This window comes from Parus major, chromosome 18 (assembly GCF_001522545.3).
Source record: "Parus major isolate Abel chromosome 18, Parus_major1.1, whole genome shotgun sequence".
NCBI classification, from domain to species: Eukaryota; Metazoa; Chordata; class Aves; order Passeriformes; family Paridae; genus Parus; species Parus major.
In genome coordinates, this window is record NC_031786.1 from 4,248,310 (window position 1) to 4,271,443 (window position 23,134).

The 23,134-nt window shown below is 42.5% G+C and overlaps 2 protein-coding genes across 7 annotated transcripts; both read right to left on the bottom strand.

The window, feature by feature from the left end:
• Positions 1-9: 9 nt before the first annotated feature.
• On the bottom strand, positions 10-14,231 carry LOC107212398 (meteorin-like protein). Of its 6 annotated transcripts, none has more exons than XM_015645573.3 (6): positions 7,557-7,663; positions 7,135-7,206; positions 6,551-6,628; positions 4,284-4,693; positions 3,910-3,969; positions 10-1,569 (listed from the first exon to the last, which is right to left on the bottom strand). In XM_015645573.3, exons 2-6 carry the CDS (start codon positions 7,155-7,157, stop codon positions 1,253-1,255), a joined length of 888 nt encoding a protein of 295 aa, XP_015501059.1. In that variant the 5' UTR covers positions 7,158-7,206; positions 7,557-7,663; the 3' UTR covers positions 10-1,252. The 6 variants fall into 6 exon arrangements, with proteins under 6 accessions (XP_015501059.1, XP_015501062.1, XP_015501061.1 ...); XM_015645576.3 differs by lacking the exon at positions 7,557-7,663 and having other exon boundaries at positions 4,284-4,392; positions 4,477-4,693; positions 7,135-7,543; XM_015645575.3 differs by lacking the exon at positions 6,551-6,628.
• DGKE (diacylglycerol kinase epsilon) lies at positions 7,670-23,130 on the bottom strand. The gene is made up of 11 exons (XM_015645572.3): positions 22,323-23,130; positions 20,565-20,724; positions 19,974-20,084; positions 18,904-19,047; positions 17,022-17,179; positions 16,679-16,730; positions 16,414-16,527; positions 15,849-15,920; positions 15,200-15,327; positions 14,133-14,244; positions 7,670-13,779 (listed from the first exon to the last, which is right to left on the bottom strand). Exons 1-11 carry the CDS (start codon positions 22,766-22,768, stop codon positions 13,621-13,623), a joined length of 1,656 nt encoding a protein of 551 aa, XP_015501058.1. The 5' UTR covers positions 22,769-23,130; the 3' UTR covers positions 7,670-13,620.
• Between the last annotated feature and the right edge of the window lie 4 nt (positions 23,131-23,134).

Genomic DNA, 23,134 nt, shown 5'->3' on the forward strand with positions numbered 1-23,134 from the left:
TCCAAATAATACTCTCTGTGAATATATGTAAAAATGTTTATCAAGACATTCCCTAGTTTAGTAAAATTGTATTTAACAGACTATATTTCTGTACCCATTCCTCTGACTCCCTCCCATTTCTTCTCCCCTTCCTAATTCCCTCACAATTAAGTGGTTGCTACTTCTCAAGTAATCAATGTCAGTTAAAAACATGTCACAGTTTGGTCATTGTATGACTCCTATTCAAAGCTCATGTCATTTAGACTTTCATTGGCAGCTATTTTGTTCCATAAAAAAGTTCAAGACAGCAATTTGTGAATCTTGCTCAGCCAAGTAGAACTGTGGAAAAGAGGAGTCATTCCAAAAGTCAATTAATTGTGGCCTGTCAGAGTTCTCCTCATTCAGTTTTCTCCAGGCCCTGTCATGGGCTCACATCTGTCAGCCTCGTGTGGCTCAGGCTGCAATCAGATGCCATTACATGGGAAATAATGGCTTTGTTCACACCATTTATGGGCTCTGTGTGGTAGACACATTTGTATTTCATTTTATGGTGTAGCAATTCCATTTACATAAAATACAGGCAATTATGTGAGTCTGAATAAAGCACTAAGGGAGGGTGGGAGGAGCCACCAATCAAATAATAAAAGCTAATTGAAAAGAGGCAGATAATTTAGGTGAAAATAAAGCAATTCTTGATCCCAGATTAGTTCAACAGAACTTAAAGGAGGTGACTTAGTGGCATTTTGTCTGTGCTTGTATTAAAATCCTTAATGTTTTTCAATGTCAGAAAAGAGCAAGTACTTTTTATAGCATCTATGTTCCATTTTAAAAATCAAGTAATTTTTGGTGAAGAAAGGGCTTTTTTTTGCTTTAGAGGTAGTTTTTCCTCCTAGAGAGAGTTTTCACATTTGCCTGTAAAGGAAATCAAACAGAGACAGGGGAGAGGAGAAAAATATCCAGAGAAAAAGCACGTAACATTTACACAGAGCAAGGGATGTTAGAGAGACTTTTTAGTACTGAGCACAGGCTGCTTTCTAACTTTCCCCCAAAAGACTGTCTTTCCAAAATCCAGAGTTATTTTATGAGGAAAAGAAAATGTGAAAGAAGAGAAATTAATGTGAGTTAAAAGTCAAAGTTCACAGGGCTCACAGAGCCATTATCTTCAGGAAATCCTCCAGGTCCCAGTTTGGGTGGAATTGTTAACTTTAGCTTTAACTCTGCTCCAGATTCAATATCCAAAGACTAGGCTGAAATTTTTACAGTGTCTCTGATGTCAGTTGAGCTCAAACTCACAAGGGTTGGCTCCCCTTTCTCTGGCAGCCTGGTAAACCAACATGAAATCCTTGAACCGAGGGGCACAGCCCAGCCAGGCTTCCCCAAAGTGTTCATTCCCAGTGAAGAGGAAATCTCCCCCTCCCTTCTTCACCTTGCACTGCAGAAGAGTTTGGATGGGGCCTCTCCACTCCCCACTCCCTTCCTCCTGCTGGAAAATCCTGTTTTTCTGCCTGTAGACTTTCTGGACACGGACATCCACCTGGGACATGCGGTTCTCTGAGTCGTGGGAGACGTTTCGGATGGATCCTTTCACCACTGCATGTGAAGAAAACAGGAGCTGGTTATGGAGCAGCAGGAGAACAGCTCAGGTACTACGAGCTCAATGAATAAAATAACTGGAGAGCAGCTTTGCTGTGCAGTTTTTACACCTACCACCTGCATGTGGACACATTTCTGAGCTTACATTGCATCCTTTGCACAGGGAATCACCACACAAGCTGTGCTATGTCCTTGGAATTGTGCTTTATGACTAAAACCAGCTACACCACAGGAAAAAGGTTTATAATGCAAAGTAGTGGAATATAAAAAAGCACATGACAAGAGGTCAGCTCAGGGATTAATTTTTTTCAGTCGTGTTCCAAGGAATGGCTATCACAGACGCCTCCTTCCTGACTCCAGGGGACTCTGGAGCTTTTCCTTTCACAGGACTAACAGAGATCCAAGAAGAATCAGAATATGATTTGGTCAGAAAAAAAAATGAGAGCTTGTTAAATGTTTTTCATTTAAAGGTTTAGTGGTTTTTTTTCTCTCTCAAAAGGCAATGTCATCCATCCACCAAAAGACATTTTTGGAGGTGGTGAACAACACTCAGGACCCTTAAAGTGACTTTTTTTGAAGCCTTACTTAAAAATCACTTTGCATACATGTACCTCCTTCTCCCAGAAGGATCCTAGCTGGAAAGAAAGCATAAGAAGCTTTGTCTCTGTTTGACTGCATTCTTTGTATCCACCATAGGAGAATGAAGCATCCCATCTGAGAGGTGTTTGTTGTCCTGAAGCCACCTTTATCATTGTCACTGCCCCCATTTTTCACAGCAACCAATTATTCTTCTACTAATTAAATTAATTTCAATCCTGCATCCACAGAAGGCTCAGAAACATCCACCATTTGAGAAAGAGCTCTTCAGCAAGTGTGAGTTACACAATCACCCTCCTGCCACTAAACTCCTTCACTCTTGTACAGAAAACTCAACAACCCAAGATGCAGAAAAACCTTATCTCAAAAGTTTTCAAGAACTTCCTAATTTATTTAGATTTCCAAGGGAATCCAGAATTTTGTGTAACAGATGTCTCTGCTCTCTATCTCCCTCCTTGTGTGATCATTTTTAATCAGATGCAGCCAAGTCTATTGACAAGCTGTAATGCACTTATTCCTGGTGCTCCAAGTGGCTCCTGAACTGCTTGGGGAGCAGTGACTGCAGACCCCCATGCTCAGGACAACCATAAAGCCCCCATTCCCTCCCAGTGTCATTTACACTTTCATTAGCAGCTATTTTCTCTAATCAAAAAAGCTGATGATAGCGATTTGTGTGCGCGGGGCAGGGAAGTCAGGCCATAAATAGAGTCAGTTCAAAGGGCTGTTTCTTCTGCTCTGTTGCTGCTGTGAGTGTGAGTGCCCCCTTTGTGTGCCTGGCCCCCACATCTGTCAGTCTCCAGTGGGGACAGAGCCCACTTGGGAACCAGCACCTTCCTCCAGGACAAACAACGGGCTGGATCACACCAATTAATTTAGAAGAATAAAAATTACCAGTTGTGGAGCACTCTTAAGGAAGCACGCTCTGCACTGGTTTTGTATTTGCACCGTGATGCTGGTGTTTTATCAGCCTTAAAGCATGGTGGAGCCCTGGTGGGAAAGCAGTGATTTGGTGGGGTTTTTAAATGTTGAATATGGAGTTTGTGGTTTTATTTCTTTATGTAGGTACATTTACAGCAATGGAACTGTGGCTATGTGGAGAGGCAGTAGCTATTTGAGTTAATCAAAGAGGTACAAATGTGCATGTGGAAAAATGTGGGAATAAAATTAACAAATCATGATTGAAAGAAAAAAATTGTATTGCATTGTTGAGAAAAATGGAGAAAAGATTTTAATGTACTATCAGATATCTGTTTCTTATTACTTCTTTTCTTATGGACCAATAACTGTGCTGTTTCCTCATAAGGGAGGAAACCTAGCCAGGGTGCCACTGAAGGAAAGTTTAAATCACGTGAAATCTTTAGCTAAGTTGCAAACAACTCACTGCCTCTACAGAAAAAACAACTAGGGAGTGTGCAAACTGTGAGAGGAGAGAGAAGGCATATTCATAATGGGGATAAAAAGAAATACAAAGGGATTAAAATGACCACACCAAGCATGTTCAACCTGAGTGTCCATCTATGCATCTGTGACTCAGCATTACTCACAGTTCAGTTTTAGTTCACAACCTTTCTGCCTGCAGGAAATGAAACCTCCCTTCTAGGTTTCACTTTGCCCCCCATTTTCCAGTTTCTTTCCCCGATCAGAGAGTACAGTCATGCCATTATTTTTAGAAAAACAGCAAATAAGTCCAAATAATAAATATAAATTAAAGGCAGAATGACTCTCCTTTAGTCAGCTTACCAAAATCACTGCTGCAAATGGCCATAAGGAGTTCCATGTTGTCACAAGGACGGCACATAGCTAAAAGAAACAGAACAGTTACTTATAACGCTATAGTACATCCCATTGCAAAAGGACTGGTGAATTCAGAGGGGAAATGGGGCAGAACTACCAGCTTGGAGAGCACTGTGATCAGATGCAAACCAAAGTTCTTGTTACTCACGTACCACCACAGCAAAGATAAAAGCACAGAGGATGTTCTCAGAGAGGGCACTGCAGGGCAGCAGGGCCTCCCTTGCAGTGCCAAGGCATCCTCTGTCCCCAGGGATGCACCAGCTCAGTGGGGATCAGCTGCCACCTTAGATCTGCCCCCCAAGTGGATCCCCTGCTCTTACCTTCAAAGAGAGCCATCTTTTTGAAGTCGGGGCCGGCGGTGCTCTGGTTGCTCAGCAGCTCGTACTGGAAGCTGGCGGTGCGGCGGCTGATGTCCCTGTGCGGGCTGGCCTGCAGGAACAGGGTCACTCCTGGTGGGGTGTGGGCACTGAAGCAGGACACGTGCTGGGCCCGAGCCCCCTCTGCCTCGCTTACCACCAGCTGCAGCTGCCCACCACGTTCCATGTAGATGCTGGCGCCCTGGAAGTCGCTGGCGGGTTTGATGCAGACCGTGGTGTGCTGGCCACTGGCCAGGTTGGGCTCCAGGACCACTCGCAGGGCTCGTGCCGGGTACATCCACTCCAGGGAGCCCTCGGTGCAGCGCAGGTGGATCTGCTCCACGGCACGGGAACCGGGCTCCCAGCTCAAACCACTGCCGAGAAACAGCACGGCTCTGTCAGTAACAGCAGGGGAGGAGAGGGGATCCACTGCAGTGTGCATCACTGCACATACAGATCTTGTTCCTGACTCTCCTGATGACCCTTACGTTTCCTTTCTCCAGCTGGACTGGGCTCCTTCCCTCAGATCTGAGCTGCAGAACCAGACAGGAACCACACAGGGACAGGGAATGCTCACAGCTGGGTGCACGGGAAGGAGCTTCAGCCCCTTTCACCAAATCCATGTTTGGATGCCTGTAGCACCTAGAGAAATCTCAGAGGGCAACTTCTCACTGCTGAATAGCTCAAAACTTTTCCTTGTGGTACGACTGGCTCAGCTGTCCAGAAAATCCCACCAGCAAGTGAGTGGATGGGGTGAGATCCACTCACAGCAGGAGCTGCACAGTGATGTTATGCCATATTTCCAACACAAACTCATCAAGAAAATGTTTTGATAAAAAGGGTGGTGCTGGCCCTTCCCCCGAGCTCTCGCTCAAGTCTGTGCAACTCCACCGCTCTCAGAAGAGTTACTTTTGCTGAGGTCACTTACGAAAATCAAACCCGTGCCAGCATAATTAATTAAAAGAAAAGTATAAAGCAAAACATAGAGGGAAAGGACGTAATATCTGAGAAGCCTGAGAACATTGGTGGCCTGTTTCGCTGCCGGTGACTGAAGTAAACCCACCCGGACGGTGAGACCCGGCCGCTCCCTCCCCGCGATCCCCGGGGCCGGTTCCCGGTGGGGGCAGCCCCCAGCCCGGCCGTGCGCACCCACCTGCCCCTCCAGCTGCAGCGATCGGCGCTGCCCGGCCGGGCCCCCCCTGCCAGCGGCAGCAGCGGCAGCAGCAGCAGGGCCAGCAGCAGCGGCAGCAGGGCCAGCAGCCCGGGCGAGCCCCGCACCGTGGCCATGGGCCGGCGGCTCTGCCGGGAGCGGGCCGGGCTTTAAGGGCGGCGGGAGGAAAGGGGGGTGGGCTGGGGGTCCCGGCCCCTTCCCCCGCCCCGGCAGCACCGCGGGGAGAGCCCCCCAGCACCGGGGACAGCAGGAGCTCCCCCCGTCACCCTTCGCACCGCTGTCCCCATGGCCCGGGCCGGGCAGCCCCCCTTTTGTCCCTGAAATATTTAGAAGTGATTAATAACAGTTTCTCATCGCCGTCTAGGAACAAACAAAAATCGTGTCAACATAATCAAAGCGAATATTGAATGAGTGATGGAAATTCAATAGTTTTAACTTCTGCTTTCATGATTTTCTTTCAGGGGTCCGTGCACAAGAAAGCTCCAGGGCCCACGATTATCATGCTAAAAGCCGGGCTGTGCCTGCCAATAATTAGATTTCTATATGCATTGCTCTTTCCATATTTTCAATGAACGACACGGGAAGATGCTCTTTTGCGGCTCTGGGAGAACGAGGCTCTTTTGGCAGCTCTTAAGCGTGGAATCGGGATTTCGCGGCCGGGAGGGGACAATGGCCCTCGGCACGGCTGGGTGGCACATCCCGGGACCCGCAGCGCTTTGTTCCGCACTCAGCCCGCAGCGGCCGCGGTCACCGGGACCCTCCGGCCATCTGTTACCTTGCGGTTCTCACATTGCCCACAGATGCACAGGCACAGTCTGCCTGCAGCCCTTCTGCAAGGAGGGATTTTCCTTAAGAGCAAAATAAACTTGTTACAGGAGAGACCCTGAAACCAGAACTTTAGCCAAGTGGCTGATACTGGACTCCTTGAATCCTATTTCAACCCACTTTACTGTTCATTCACAAAAACTTTGTATTCTTATTGTTATTATAAAAAAAGAGAAACAGAACTTATGCTTTGACTTGCACTTTGCTGATGTCCTGTGTTCTTCCCCACTCATACCTGTGCTGTGACTCCTTGCACAACCTTTGCCTAAAGTCTGGCTCAAGCTGGTGCTCTGCACGGCTCACTCCAGCAATTCTAAAAACATTTAAAGATGCATTAAACCTTGATGGTTATCATTAGCGCCAGTGATCCTGAAAGCTCTGTGAAACTATTGTCTTACCCATCTAAGAAAAAAACTGCTGAATATCTATGCTCTGACCCCATCCTGAATAGAAAACAACGCACAAATAGTCTTTAAAAGGTTTGATTGTGGCATAATACAGGAGTTGAGAGGCCAGAGCCTTTCTTTCTTTTGTGCATATGAGACCAGGGAACAGAGGAGAGGACTTGGGGAGGGAAGTGACACTATGATAAAGTGGCCCCACAGGAGGATGTATTCACTTCCAAAGGCCCAAAGGAACCCATCTGCTGCCATCAGGAGCGAGCATTGAGCCACTTGATCCCTGAACGTCTCCCAGCAGCAGCGTTTCCCCTCGCTGGGGAGAGCTCCGTGTGAGTTTTGCTGACTTGCTCTCACCAGCACCTCCCTCTCCATCTCCAGTTTCTACTGACACCAAAACATCTCTGGTTAAAACTCTTACCTGAAACATCGCAGGTAAGGCATTCTCAGGGCTCCTTCCTCTCTTCGAGAAAACAATGTGCAGCATCAGAAGCTGTTTTAAGATCCCAAATAAGTAGCAACAGAGGAGAGAAGGAACAATATGGACACTTCACATCACTGTTGAAGGCTGGGAATTCAAACCATTTTAAGCACACTTATTGAAAAGCCACACAAACTCAGCTCCTCCCTGGGGTGGAGAAGAATGAACCAGGAGTGGGGCAAGCAGCAGCTGACAGATCTTTGCAGGTTACCAGTTAGTTTTGCCTCCAAATGACATTACCATGCTGCCTACAATTTTCCCCATGTATTGAGGTTTGAGATGCTCAAATTTTGCAGCAGGAATCTCAGGTAGAAGCACGGCCACAGAGTTCAACAAAATACAAAATTTTGTTCTCATAATACCTAAGCTCATCTGGCTCAGCCCTCCCAGAGCCAGGCAGTCATCCTCATCCCAGGGCTGTTGCAGAGTTGAAGACTCACATTTGTTTTTATGCATAGCGAGGAAAAGGGAAAACTGAGTTTAAATACTTTAATTCACACCCTTAAATCTACAGAGAAATACAGTACAAATAACAAGACAAACAGATGCATTAGGAAATTCAGTAACAGAGCCAGTGCTGTGAAAAATCTGGATTTACAAATTTGTATGAAGAACATGGGGCAGATGTTTCTCAATGGAGCCTTCTGGGAATGTAAGTCACAGAGGCCATGGTACAACCAACTCAAGTTTCCAGTTTCCCTGTGTTAATGTGAAATAACCACAGACTGGGGAAGTTCTGTGGCTCCACTGAAGCTGCAGCTTAGGCAGAACCTGACCCAAATCACACATCGTGTCCATGTAATGACTGCACCAACCATCACAAATTTTTATGAGACAAAAGCACACTCACTGTGCCTCTGCATCAAATAAAACCAGATGTGTCAGCTTTTATAACACAGACTTTTACAGGACTATCTCCTTACTCTCCCATTTCAGCCTTTCTCTTCAAAACCAAAGGAAAACCAGTTTGGGGTTTGAAAACATGGTTTGATGCCAAGGAAAAAAATTGCCTATTTTGATTTAAACATATATTTTGGAGGTTCAAGATCATGCTAACTGGTTCTTTCATGGCAAGTGAGATCTCAAATACTGTACAGCTGTGAGCCGTGGGGTTTGCTCTGGGGTTTTGCTCTCTGAGGGACAAGAATGGTGCAGACAGTGTCTGGTTATGTTTGGGCACTAAATACAGATCTCAAACTACACCATAAGGAAACAACGGATCTGCCAAGAGCCCACTGATCACTCCTTTCTTACTGCTCGGTGGGAAATAAAAAATGCTGATTCCCAAATGACAATTTTCTCAATTGAAAATTGCCTAAAATGTTATATATTCTATTTTTGGACCTATTTCTTGCACTTATAGCTCATATTTTCCTTGTTTAGTGCCACTTTAGAACATATAGACAAACACATTCAGTATAAGCCCCAAATGGCAGCATTACAGCATGTGAAGCTAAAGAATATTTTTTTTTTTAGAAACTGTTAACATGCTACATTTTCTTGTAAGCAGATATTACTGATTTAAAGTTACAGCTCTTAAAAGCAACATTTTTACAGTATTCTGATCACTACTTAATAAGCAACTATTATACATACTGAAGTTACAAGCTACAAAAATAAAAATCCATTCTGTTTAACTACAAAAATCCTAGAAAGAGATGGCTGGAGGTACTCAAAGGATTACAGCAGTTTGTAGCAGACAAAATGGCTCTTGAGGGATGTAAACCTTGAAGGTACAGAATGCAAAAACCTCACAATTTACGTTCCTACATAATCTTAAAAAGAAACCTACTTTTATGCTGAAACCTATAAACAACTTGCAATTTAAACAATGCATAGAATTAATTACATACAGCAATAGGGGGACACAGCACAGGACACAGGGCAGTATCAGAAAGTACAAGTTTGAATACATTCATACTTTGGAACAGTTAAGGGCCAGATCCTCAGCTAAGGTCAGTCTGCACAACATGAACAGGTTATTCAAGGCATGTGGCTTTATTCCAGCTCAAAGTATCTCCCTGAGATGCCCAAAACCTGAACTGGGTATTCAGCACTCTTAGATAACAAAATAATGGTCATGTCGTGCTTTAGAATGTGGCCTCAACATTGCTGAGATAAAGAATGTGTAAATTCTCTCCATTTACTTAATTTCTCCAGGAAGTGGTCTCTGCTGCCTTATCCCTGTGTTCAAGAAGCACCTCTCATTTCTCAGAAGAAAACAGCATTTTTAATTAAGTGGTTGTCATAATTAAGTGGTTATCATTCAATACAATCATTTACATCCTATTATTTTTGAACCTGAAGACAGCCCAATTTAATTCTCACTGAAGACTTCATTTTTTACTTTCCAAAAGGAAGAAAACTGCTACTAGTCAGTAGGAAATAGACCTAAAAAAGGATTTTCAGCTAGAACACATGCAGATTTTTAAGTCCTGCTCTTCTCCACAGACTAACTGGGTTACAGTGTCACTCTACCAAAAGCATTTGTTGCCAAGTAAAAACCAGTAAAAACTACTCTAACACTGCTGCCATGGTGCTGATCACAGCTGAAGGTGCAGTGCTTTTCTATTTAAAGTGAGATACAGTAACACACACTGTAAAAGCTTCAGTACAATGTAGCACAGAACCAGAAGGAATTGGGCAGACAGAAACCAAACCCTTTAAGGATGAGTTCTCAGAACCTGTGGAGAAAAGGGAAGCTCTTCCCCAGCAGCAATGAGAACAAAGATTGTATTTTCAATACAGGCCAGGGAGCCTTTGGAGTCCTGGTGGTGCTGGTGGCTGGAAAAGCCAACCAGGTGTCTCTGGGCCAGGAACAGCTATGTGAAGCCATTCCAATTTTCTTGTCTGCCTTTGACAGGAGGTTCTGTGCACATAAGATTACCCAGCACATCCTCTCAATGTGAGTAAACAAGTGCAGTGTGAGCCAGGCACAGAGCTGACCCACAGAAAGGCTCTCGATGCAGATTTATGCTTTCTGTGTTGCCCATCACAGGATTGAGAACCTACAGTAAAGAAAGTTATCAGAATCTGACCAAACTTCAGTTAAGCTACTGGGTGCAGCAAAACAACTCAAAAATAAACTTTATGAACTCACTTCTAAGTGCCTGACAATCCATGTTATTGTTTACCCTGTACATTTTACACAAAGCTTTAAAATATGAAGACTGACAGAAGAAACAATTTGTAATTTGACTTTTCGAAATATTGTTTTCTCTATTTTTCTAATGTTTATTATTAACAGGGAAACCCTTCAGTGCAGGACAGGAGCTCCAGCTGCAGGGTCCCCTCTCCCAGATTGAGAATATACTGTGGGGATTTCCAGGGTTCCAACCTACAAGGAGTAACTCCTAGGATGGAGCAGCTGTTTGAAGTGGTGCTCTAAGCACCTACAACATTTTAAAAGCATGGAGCAGTTTACATTTCCAATGCACACCACAGCACTGGGCAGCTACAGCTCTGTTACAAACTGGCCAAGTCCATTCCTGCTGCCAGACAACCTGACAACAAACTGGTGATAAAACTGGAAACAAGGTCATTCAATACAGGCTTTAAACCAATTTGCAACACACCAGAAAGGAGGATACATTGACATCAAAGAACAGCTGGAAACAGCAAGGCTTCCCACACATGCCAGGGCTAGCTATGTTTTACAAGACCTTTTTTTTGCCACGTGTATAACAGCTACAGTCACAATGGACACCTGAACCTTACAGAATGTTCTCTAAACCATAAGTACAATTTCACAGGAGGTTTCCCCATAGCCATCATTGCCACTTTGCTGCCATCACTTACAGGCCATGGGTGAGATACAAACTTCTTCACTTCCAAAATCAAGGCCATTTATCAGGGGTTTTCCCAAATGAGCATCCAGTTAGGTGCTACTTTCACTTTGTTTCTCCAGCAGGAATGATGGACTTACCTTCCCCAGAGGATTTCACACATGTTGGACTGGGCTCCTGGCAGCTGCAGTGACAGGGAGCACAAACAGCCCCCACTGGGGCACAGGTGGAGAAACCCATCCACCCCTCACCTGTGGTAACAACAGGGAGACTTCCAACCTTGGCATCAATTATTTCTTTTCTAGATGTCAGGAGTCAAAGAGTGAAGATTTTTAACAATTAAAGGTTCTTGGGCTATAAACCAATTTGAATAATCATCTGATCAACTTCAGGGAAGACTAAACTGCATTATGAACAATTTAAAGTAGCCACTGGTGTCATTTCAAATACTGTTTTTCAGAGCACATACCCTGCTTTTCCAGAGATTCTTCATTTGTTTGTAAACAACAGTTACATAAGAACTACAGCTTAGAACTTAAATACTTTTAAGATGCTGATGGTTACAAGTTATTAAAAAAATAATAACTGGTAAGATTTTTGAAGCTAATATAAATTGAAACTCATAACTAAAAAAAAGAATGGATTATTCTAGCATAGTATACTCAGGGTGTTTTAAACACTTTTTACATATATTTTACTATTACTTTTCATCTATATTTACATACAATAAAATAATTAAAGTGAGGTGTATAAGGCTAATGAATATGGAATTTACAAATGGCTTCCATTTTACAGTTCATTACACTCTAATCACATTTTCAGACTGCTATAAATTCACTGAGAATCAGTAGTATTGAAGATCTAATACATACACTTTCTACAAGGAATACCATCAAGTTAAAAACGCTTTCCAAAGAGGATTACAGTTGAAGGTTTTAAAAATACTGACTCTGCCAAGTTTCAATAAATTATTTTAAAATATAAATAGATTGTTCACTGTTAATGCGAACATCATTTTACAGGTTTTTGAAAAACAGTTTCATTTAAAAAAACCTAGAAACACAGCCTACTTTACCCAATGCTATCATTTTTCAGTCAGTGTAAAGAAAAAAAAATAATTAAAAATTGGGGGATCATGACAAAAGCAGCAACATTCAAAGTTCAGACCAAAGCTCTCACTTTCTTATGATTTTGGCTTACACAGGATAAAATCTCTTCTTACTTGGAAGAGCACCTTCAGTAACTAAACTGAATTTACTCAGTGAGACATTTTAAACCTCAACTCAGTTCTCACCTCCTGCAGGCTTAAAATTCTTATTAAAAAAACCCCCAGGAATAAGATCTTTTACTTTTGTTAACCATGAAGATGTTTTCACCTGAGAAGCTTTTAACCTGAGAAGCTTCAGATATGCCAAGCTGACATTCCCTGTGTACTGTTGTAGGTGTTCTGAATCTCCACTATCAGGATCAACCACTAATCTTTTTCCCCACTTTATATTCATAAGGGAAATAAGGGTAACCAACAAGGTATCTCTGAGAACCAATCAGAAAACAAGTGCTTCCATGCTTTTTTTCCACAGTCAAATTATACACATGAATGCCACTTATGCAAACTTAGCTCTCAACCTCCACACATAAAATTGAAAGTTAACTTTCAATTAATTAATTATTTTTCAGTTACTACTGCTCATTCTCAAGTAATTATGAGCCATGCTCTTTAGCAAGCTTTTTAAAAAATACTCCACATTTGCCAGTCATCCTTATTTCTTTAAAACCCTTTCATCTAAACAGCTAAAAAAGATGCTCCTTTGTCCAAGTTTTCCTCCAAAAAAGCCTTCCCAGGAACTATGATGTTGCTATTTACAGAAAAACTAGAATTAGTCTCTCACTGAACTGAAGCAAAGTCAAGTCACAGGATCATTCAGTGCAAGTCATGGTACAAATATTTTGAGTTGTATATTGGGGACTCAAGACCTCAGGGTACTTTTTGGCTTACAAAGCCACTGAAAAAGGTAATTTCTTAAATAACATTTCCAGAAACCTTTGGTCCAAACCCAGAGCTCCCAGATCCTCTACTCTCTCAGTGAAGCTTATTAGAAATGCACTGCACAAGCAGGTGCAGTTACTGCTCTTGCTCCCAAGCAGAGATGGCAGCCAGGACCAGGCTGCTGTCAGAACATCAACCCATATTCTGCCTGGTCAGTTTTCTGCTCTGAAACTGTTCTGGGGCAGCTGGAAGCAGGTCAAACCCCCCAGCTGCTCCCCTTTCCAAGGGTATGAAACATCTCTCTGAAACACTGCAGTATGTATGTGCTGAAGACCTGATTTCACAGCGAGGAAGGGTTGCAGCATCTGTCCCCTTTTCAGCCAATAGAGGAACACACTCCAGCTGGAAAGGCTGGAGGGCATCCCCACCAACCTAAAAGCAAACCAGTTGTGGTAATTCAGCTGTGAAAGTTTCCATGAGTGCAAAAAGCATGGCTTTTTCCTCAGCTCTAGTTCATTTACAAGTATGAACCTTAGTGCATAAACCTCAACCTAGATCAAACACGGGTGTCCTAATGAGCTGAAGCTCCTCGCTGCCGCAAGTGAAATTCCACAAAATCTCCAGGTCTTTATCCACCTGCTCCCTCCTGTGGTGTTACTCTGACAGGCTGGAGGCATCATCATCATCTGTCTGCTCCCCTGAGTGGTACAGCATCAGAGCGTGGGTCTTGTGAGTGATGGTGACAGTGCAGGGCCCCTGTGCCCAGGGCTCCCCATCCACCTGCATCGGCATCTTGGAGCTCTTCAGGATCAGCTGGTACCAAACACAACAACACAATCACAGCAGTTCCAAGGGGCTCTGAAATCACCTCCTACAACTGCAATACACATTCACAGCCTGGCCAGGGAGGAACTGTGGGTGGCACTCACAGGCCAGCAACCACAGCAACAGAGGTCTGTGTGTTATGACGTAATTAATTTTTACTAAGCAAGAGAAATATCCATCTCAACTTCAAACTGCAACTTCAGGTCTGATTCAAGCAGTTGAGTGCTTGAGATTCTGTATTTTTTGTAATTTTATTTTTTAAAAAAAATTATTGTATTTTTATTGTAATTTTTTGTGTATTAAAAAAAATGTAGGAGAACAGGTCCCTAAGGAGCACTTACCCTCACTGTGTGTGCCTGCCCCAGGCGAACAGGATTTGCCAGTTTCACCTGGATCTGGGCACAGTGGAAAGAACCATGAACACCAACAACTTCCAGAAGTCCATCATCATGTCTATGAAATAAAAAATGAGATCCTTTTCAGTGATGCTGATGAGCTCCAGCACATCTGCCCAAATACTACAGTCCTTTTATTCCTATTCCTAGAGAGAAGACAAATGTTGTGCTACCAATAAGTTTATGTATTTGTGCTGGAGAACAAATCACACTGAACAGCAAAGAAAGCCATCAAACCCCACAGCTATGGAGCAATTCACCAGCCAGCACACTCTAGCTGGCCTCTGGAAATCATGGATGTATGACTTTCCAAGGCTCACTCTGCACATTTAAGGCCCACAGAGGATTTATTTTCCATAAACTTGTACAATTTTCTGTCTTTTTACTCAGATATTCATCCAAAGGAATGTCTTTTAATAGCCTAATTTTTTAGATTTGGGTAAAGGACCTTGCCCAAGTATTTTTTAGAAATTCAGGATTGTAAGCCTTGTAACAGAACTATGGGTGTATTTATATAGATGGTTTCTGAAAAAGGAAGTCACAACAGGGTTATTATAATAATTACAATAATAATAATAATAATAATAATAATAATAAATAATAATTTAAAATTATTTTTCTCTTTGGTATTGCTCCCAACATGGGAGTCAAAATTTTTGACATGTTTTGTTTTTACTTTCCATTTTAACCTCTAATGAGATGTGGTATTTTAGATTATGAAATAGATCTATCTTCTACTTTTTGAAGGCTCACTTTATTGTTAATAGCCTCTCCAATACCACTGGTGTCTGTCATGCCAGACATTTTAAGAAAGTCTTAAAACACCCTTGATGTGTAGGATGCCTTTACTCCAAGTCTCTAGTTCAAGGAAAATAAACAAATGTAAGATAGCCTGTCCCAAGGAACCCTTCTGACCTGCAGATAAGCCTGGCTACATAAGCACAGTCTGAGGAAATTTCTTACACTGCAAGAACTGTTAAAGGAAAAAACAAAGCAAAAATTGCCCTCTGTACCTTGCTAAAGGATAAGGTTCATCCCCCATTCCTTCCCAGAGCCTGCAGCCACCTCCCCAGTATCCAATATTCAGCACAATGATGCCTTCCAAATTGGGCAACTCAATCCTCTCACCGTCCAACTCTAGCTTTAAAAGACAAGCAGAAGTTAATTACTGTGCATCACATTCTGTACTTCAACAGAACATATTCACTTTATGCATTTAATAGGCTTCCACTTAAAGAAAAGTTGGCCCTGTACCAAGAGATTTTTTCTTTCCATATTTAACAAAAAAAAAAAATCCTTCTGATTTCACAAGATATCCTGAGCTGTAGTAAATTTCTATTAATAGAGAAAAAAAAGAAGGAACTTTCACTTATGTAAAACTCTGGTGCTATGGCAAATTATAGCTGAATATCAGTGCTTGCACTCAAAGAACTGAGTCAAGGCCAGAAAAAAAGTTAGGAATTTTCAGTAAACCCAAAGACATGAATTCCATGAAGTGAGCTGCAGACAGCAAAAGGAACTCAAAAACACTCTGAGGCCATAGCCACCCTTACACTAATATCATTAAGTAAATATTGTAAAGAGCAAAGCTTCTTTTCTTTCACAATGTAGGTGTTTACATTCCACTGACTGTCCAGAGAATAAGCAAGTTAAAAGACTTACCTCAACCTTTTTGTTAAGATCTTTACATTCTTGTACTAAGCAGTCTTTGGTTCCATAAAAAAAATAAACAGCCTACAAAATAAGAAAACCCCAAACAAAACAGGGAGAAAAGAAAACATTGTTAGAAAAAGACAAGACACAGGAAGACTATTTGAAATATTTATGTATAGTTATGGCTGTGCAAACCTTATCTAAAATATATACATAATATATTTGCACATTCTTAAACTAAACCTTCCTCATGAGATGAGCTACAACTTGTGTAAGAAACTAGATATCCACTTGAAAAGGAAATAAGCACTTGATTCATGAAGTTTCAAAGCAAATGAGAAATTCTGAGAAAAAACTGAGCAAACTGCAAATTCTATAAACAAACAGAGGCAAGGCAGAAAACTCATGAGTGGGCTGCAAGCATATTTTACCCGTGGAATCCCCTCCCTAAGAAAAATGAATTCAAACTCTTAAAATGGCAGCAAGGAAGTAGTGGTAAAGGAATGTGAACCTAAAAATAGCCTGAAGTCAAATCAACAACTCCAAGGAGGAAATGTCAGTTTACCAAACACACCTTATTGATGATTCTGCTGGAAAACAGAGAGGGAGTCTTCTCACGATGGGCATGGAAATTTAAAGCCATAAGAGCATCAGGTCCAACAGAGAAGTAGTTGTTCATTGTGAATACCTGTAAGACAGAACTTTCAATTATGCCTTAATAAATATCATAATTAGGGTTTAAAATTCAGAGCGTTTAACAGGAAGTTGATAACAACAACAAAAAATTTATAAGCATACAGGTATTCCATAGAATTCATATTTATACTTGCAAACCATACCTTTGGTTTCCTTAAGCTGTAGTATCCTTTGTTTGTTACTTGAACCTTCCATCTGAAAAACAAGAGCTGGTACTTAAGACTTGTGGCAGACAGCCCTCAGTATCAAAGCTGTAGCTAGGAATCTCATATCTATACCAAGATTAAGGCAAAATATTCAAATTTAGTTAAATTACAGAGATGTTAAGGACTGTAGAACAATTAAAAGACTAAATTCAGGGCTCAGTTACATTGTAGTTCCTTCCACCAATACTTGAATTCAAGTAAAGAAATGGCTGCAGTTGGCCATCAGCAGAGCTACAGCAGTGCTTGGTTCTATACGTTTTATCTTTTCACTGTTCCTTACCTGTCTAGTTTGATTCCATCTGCCTCCATGACATTTCGTAAGATCTGCTCTACAGAGACTTCTCCAGCATAACCTGCACCCCAGCCCAGTGTATTTGACAGGTCATTCCCTGTTCCCAGAGGTAAAACTGCAACTTGTGGAATATATTGTTCTTGCCCCTAGGATACAAAAACACTGCATATTAGCTCCTGCACTCATTGTCTCCCTTCCATCCCCAAATGTTCAGGTTAGATAAATTCACCTTCCCAGAAGCCTGTTACACAAAGCAGAGCTCTGGGGCTGGCAGAGCAGGTGGCACACTGAACTACTTACCCAGGCATAATGTAAAGGAAGGAAATGTTAAACTATTGTGAGAAAGAAAGAGAATACAAACACAACATGGGAACAGAGCATTAGGAGTACTGGAGAGACTATTCCTTCCCAGGAATGATGCTTTGGATCTGGGAAGTGACATGAACACTGAGAGATGTAACACACAAGGCTGTGAACTGCAACAAGACACTAAAATGCTCCTGCAAGACTGAGGTGAGGTTAGGTCTAAACAACAGATGCAGAATACCAATGTTCAACCCCATACAGAAATACAGATACTCAAAGGAGCAAAGTCAAGTGTCTCAGTTTCAGACTGTCACCTATAGATGGAGCAGGTGATGATCAGCTCTGCCAAGCACAGAGTGACAGCAGCTGTTAAGAACAGCCACCTTAGCAAAGGGCTTGGCTCTCCTCACCACAGAAGGGTGAACAATTATTTCAGCTGTACTATGGCCTTTGCAATTCAGCCATGAAAAGCACTTGCAGTAAATTGGCACTTTGGTTACTGTTTTTTCTAGAAAGGTTATCAGCCAAGTAACCTGTATTTGAGAGTCAAGATAAATGAAGGGAGCAAATAACCTACTGCTGATAAGAAAAAGGTTTTGCTGATAAATCTCTATGGTATTTTATCTAATACCAATAACTCAATTTGAACAGAACAAAGAAAAACCCAGATTTCATCAACGATATCAGCTCTGAGAGATGATATATCAAGTCCCCAGGACCACACAACCATATACTCACATTCATTAACCTTTATAGTTACTTTATTTCTACTTTATCAGCACACAATAATTCTCAAAGAGGTTGTTGGACTGTGCATGATGTTGTAATAATGGCCTTTAGCTACAATGTTTTATGTATTAACAAGAAACCTGTCATAAAAATCCACAAAAACTTTGATATAAAAACTTTCTGCCTTTCAGCACTAGAGAAAAAGTTTATTAGGTAAAGCACTAAAGTCTTGTAATTATTTTCCATTCTTAATTTTCTCAGGAGTTCTTAGGAGCATCCCATAAACGAGAATATCTTCCATTTCAAATCAACAGTAAATACAGCTTATTTTTTCCTCCTCTACTTGCTGCTAACAGGCAAAGCTGCAGACAGACAGACTTCAGAAGATATGACAAGGAGGAGAAGCATTCATGCACTGGCAACATAACCAGTAGAGCTGGAAAAATGATGAGGTTCTTTTAAAAGATTGAGTGTGCTGGGAGAAGGGAGCAGTCAGAGCACACTAACCAATATTAGCAATGCCATTTATGACAATATAAATCTGTTCAAGGAGGAAATAACAATGCAGAAAATATCCTGCAGCTTGTTCTCTTATTTGCAGAAAAGAACTACTATCAATATAATTTAAAATCTGAAGTGCTCCTATTTTTCCTGAACTACAAGGAATCATAAGATGCATTTCCCAAACCCCTCCCCAGTATGAATAAGCAATTATGCAAATATTCCTCTGTAAGCCTAGTCGGAAAGATGAAGGCAATAAATGCAGGTAAGAGATGAAGAGTAGAACCGTAGCAGCTTCAAAACTAATTTCACCTTTAAATTGAAAACATTATACCTTTATCTTCATTTCATCAATTGCATCCAGGACCCAGCCCACTGTGCCATCCCCACCACAGACCAGAACCCTGACAGCATTGCCAGGCAGCCAAGTGCAGAGCTGCAGAGCTTTAGCAGGTGCAATTTTGCTGAGATCAAAAACCTAGAAAAATGGAAAATAAAGAATTCTGTAAGTTCACAGAACATAACTCAGGATTTGCCTCACAGATAAACAAATTCAAGAAGTTAACTCAAATGCAAAACAAAGATTCTCCATTTGCAGTATTACATTAGCAAATGAGATGTCCTGACTTTCATAAGTAGGATTTGTTTCCCAAATTCACAATAGAGCTCCAGCTGCCTCCCTAGGATTAAATGACACTGATAAACTGAGCTGACAGAGTCCTTGGAAAAGTCTGTATCTAGAAGCATGAAGATGAATTCTGTAAAGATGAAAGACTTCAGATAAAAGTAATTTTAAAATACTCAGCAAACAAAGAGGTTTATTCTCGAAAGCCTTACTGGGATGCATTTAAAACAAACACAAAGTGATTTCTCTTAGGCTGTATTTTACAGCTGGGTTTTGAACTTCAAAGGAAGAGTATTAAGGTGCAGGCAGGAAATCCAAGGAACAACTGCCTGCCTTATGTCAACATCCTGAGCCATCCCAGCGGATTTTAAGGGGAAAACAACTACACAAAGTAAAACTGTCCAGGCTGACATTTCCACAAATAAAGTGAGAATTTAAACAAACACTTGTTTCCTAAAAAGAAAATTTAAACAGCTCATTTTCTAAAAAAGTTACACTGTTTCAAAAGTCTGATACTTCTCATTAACTAAATTACTGCATGTATTACTGTGAGCAAAAAAACTGGACTGGTGTTAGAAGCCTAACAAACCTGGGGCTGGGGGAAGCCTCTGCACTTTTTGTTGCTCTCTGTGAAACTGCTGCTTTCAAAAAGAATAAACTGCATGAATTTGTTTCCTTTACTGATCTTCCACAAAATCCTATTGCCATTGCATAAGCAAAGTGCTATCTATCCTAATCTAAACCTTGGCTTTATTATGGTGGCTTTGCACTGTAAATACCTGAACGGGGTTCAGCAGCATTTTAAATTCTCCTAGTAAAATTTCACCCATGTTGTTTCCACTGCGAGTATTAGCCAGCACCATCACTGGCATCCTGCAGTAAGGGACCACCTGCAAAAGGCAGAAACAGTCAGTCACACAAAAACTGCATGTCTGAAAATATTTGCAGCCTTGCTCCGAGCCCTATCCCCTGCAAGTGCTGAAATATTCCCAGTTAGTCTGAAGTAGCCAAAACACAAACAAATACTTCTGAACACCAAGGCTGAAGATTCTGCAGTGCCCAGGACAACAAATACTACAATGTTATGAACAAGGTGGTAAAAAACTCACAAAACATTCAAAGAAGTAAGGTAGACAAATTTCAGTATTTTGGAATAAAAAATCCACATCTGCTTATGCTTCAACAACCATGTTAGTAAAATGACAAACACCTCTGAATTAACACAGCAAGGACTTAATATATCTTGAAACATTTACCTGACAGTTGCTAATATGACAATGCATTGAGTTCAAAATTTCAAGGTCTCTCTGTGGGTTTATTTGGTTGGGTTTTTTGGTATATTCTAAACCAAAGAAACAGTAGGTCATTACCTTTTCATAACTGGTTCTTTTCTCTTTACGCATCTGGTTAATTGCAGACAAATAGTAGGGTGGAATAATTAAGTCTTTGAATTCTCCAAATGTACAATCCTCAGTCCTCAAAGAATCCACCATGCATTCATCATGCACAATGTACTGACACCACACACATCTAGAAAAAAAGACCAAAAAACATGAAAAGAATTGTCAAATGGGCACATGCATTTTGCTCATTTATTTTAGACTTTTCTCAAAATGTTTATGTTTACATGCACCATTATAAGTAGTATTTTAAACATATTACAGGGAGAACCATGCATTCCCTGGAACCCTATGTATTGGCTATAGAAAATTATATAAATTGATCATGTACTTGCAGGTTTAGGAAAGTATTTGAATCCTGCTAGGAAAAAAATTCAACAATTTTAAATAAATTCAATTATTTTTAATTTAAAAAAATAGGTGCTTTAAAGATGCTCCTGTTTGCAATCTTAATAGTTACACTGAAAGGCTGTAAAAGAACCTGAACTCCTGTTCATCCTTAAAGAGCACAGATAAAAAACAGTGGACCTCAACTGAATAAATGTTACTAGGCATGAATTAATGCATTCCTTAAGATTGATAATATCCCTTTAAGCCTGAAACCTAAAAGGTTACACTGAACTGTACAAGGCTGATGTGATTTAGTTATGCAAAACTGCTTTGCTTTGTGACCTATTCTAAAAGCTGTCCTGGAAAACAGGCCAGAACAAGAGGAAATACTGCAATATCCACTTCCAGCCTCTGCAGAATGTTAATCCCCGTTTGCTACATCCAAAGCTTTGATTTAAGCAGCTGGGAAAGCTATTTTTGGAGTCCTCCTGACTAATCCAACACTCAGCTAGAGTGACACTTGCCCTACACTGTGACTCTCTTTTCCTCTTCTTCCTTTCCCCTTTTCCTCTAAATTCCTGCCCTTCCCTCCTCTCCTACACACACTCTCAAGGTTTTGTTTCTAATAATGTGCTCTTTTACTCTGTAGTACTTACCAAGCATTTTGACAGTACCACACAGAAGCAAAGCAAAAGCTGTCAGAATCTAGGCTAAGAAGATGATACCTTTTGAGTAGGCTGAAGTAACACACCAGGGAACCTATCACTGCATTTGTGCATTTTGGCACAACTTTGCAAGCAACCTTACTAATGACAGTGTAAGTCCATTTAAGGGTTCATCGTGTTTTTAAAACACTCTTACTAAAACCCTTAACAATAAGCAGTAGCTTATAAAACTTCCCTTTAGCTTTTTTGAGCACCCTTAAGAATACACTTGAAACCTCTACAGGAAATTGTTCTCCTTATACTGAGCAGGGGCCAATTTTGAGACGCACACATTGGTTCTCTGAACTGTGAGCTGTGCCAGTCAAATTGTTCAGGCTATCCACTGTAAAACTGACAAATTTATTAGAAACTTCTTAATGTCATCTCCTAAAATACAAACTCCCTTGGACACTGAGAGTCCCTTGTATGTAATTATACAGCATCCAGAACATCATGCTGGAGTAATGCAATTAAGAGAAAGAGAGGACGTGAGATGCAATGCCACACTCTCAATCTATGACTCTCAAGCATCTATTTTAATTTTAGGTTCTTTGAAGTTGTTTTTTTTTTTAGCAGCATCTTATCTGACTACTGCAGGATCTCCTTTGGGGTGTGGTCTCCCAACAACCCTGTGGAAAACACAACACCGACACGGCACTGGACGCGCTCCTACAGCCAGACTGCCCTGCAGTACCTGTAGTCGCAGAGCTTGGGCTGCGTGCCGCACTGCTGTTTGCAGACGATGCAGCAGCTGCAGAGAGGGACATTGCCCCTGATCCAGTGGTGCGGCATGGAGCTGGGGGCTCCCGCGGTGCTCCTCATCATGATCTCCTTGCAGAGGAAGAGCTGGTCCGCTTTCTTAAGGCAGCTCTCGCAGACGCGCAGCCCGCAGCAGTCGCAGAAGGCGCCGCGCAGGATGTGCTGGGCGCACACGCAGCAGTACGAGGGCTGCCCGAACAGGTCCGTGTAGCGCCAGTCGTGTTCGCTCTTGCGGAAGATGTCCCGGATCAGCAGCTGCCGCCGGGACCGCTGGAAGCTGCACCACGCCGTGATGAGCACGGGCAGAAGCACGGAGAACAGGGTCCACAGGGCCAGGCGCCAGTCGGCCACGGTCCAGGAGGCATCGCCCGAGCCCTCCATCCCTGCGCCTCCCCGGCCTAACCCCTCGCACCTCTCGGGCAGGCGGCGGGGCGAGCCCCGGAGCGGCCCCTTCGCTCAGGGAGCCAAGGCGCAGCTTCGCGCACCATCTTCTAATCCCTCCTCGGGGCTCGGCACCGACCTGCGCCACATCGGGCCGACGGCAGGGTTCCGGCCGGGGCTCCTCCGCCGCCCGCCCGGGCCTTGCGCAGCGCCGGCCGCCACCGGGCTCCTCCCGCCCGCTGCCCCCGGCGCCGGGAGGGCGCGGTCCCGGCTGTCCCTCGCCGCTGCCCCGGGCCCCTCCGCGGGGCACACGGGGCGGAGCGGACAGCGAGCTCCGGCCCTCGGCCCGCCCGGGAGCTGCCGGCG

Bases quoted from the DNA above. Each gene is read 5' to 3' on its own strand.
- LOC107212398 (XM_015645573.3), bottom strand. From the start codon at position 7,157: ATGCCTTACCTGCGATGTTTCAG. The intron at 6,629-7,134 runs GTAAGAGTTTTA...AAATGTTTTTAG, and splicing joins CCTTACCTGCGATGTTTCAG to AATTGCTGGAGTGAGCCGTG. The intron at 3,970-4,283 runs GTAAGAGCAGGG...TGTTTCTTTTAG, and splicing joins AAAGATGGCTCTCTTTGAAG to CTATGTGCCGTCCTTGTGAC.
- DGKE (XM_015645572.3), bottom strand. From the start codon at position 22,768: ATGGAGGGCTCGGGCGATGCCTCCTGGACCGTGGCCGACTGGCGCCTG. The intron at 16,731-17,021 runs GTAAGGAACAGT...CTTGTTTTTCAG, and splicing joins GATGGAATCAAACTAGACAG to ATGGAAGGTTCAAGTAACAA. The intron at 15,921-16,413 runs GTGTGTTTGGTA...CTTATTTTGTAG, and splicing joins CCAGCAGAATCATCAATAAG to GCTGTTTATTTTTTTTATGG.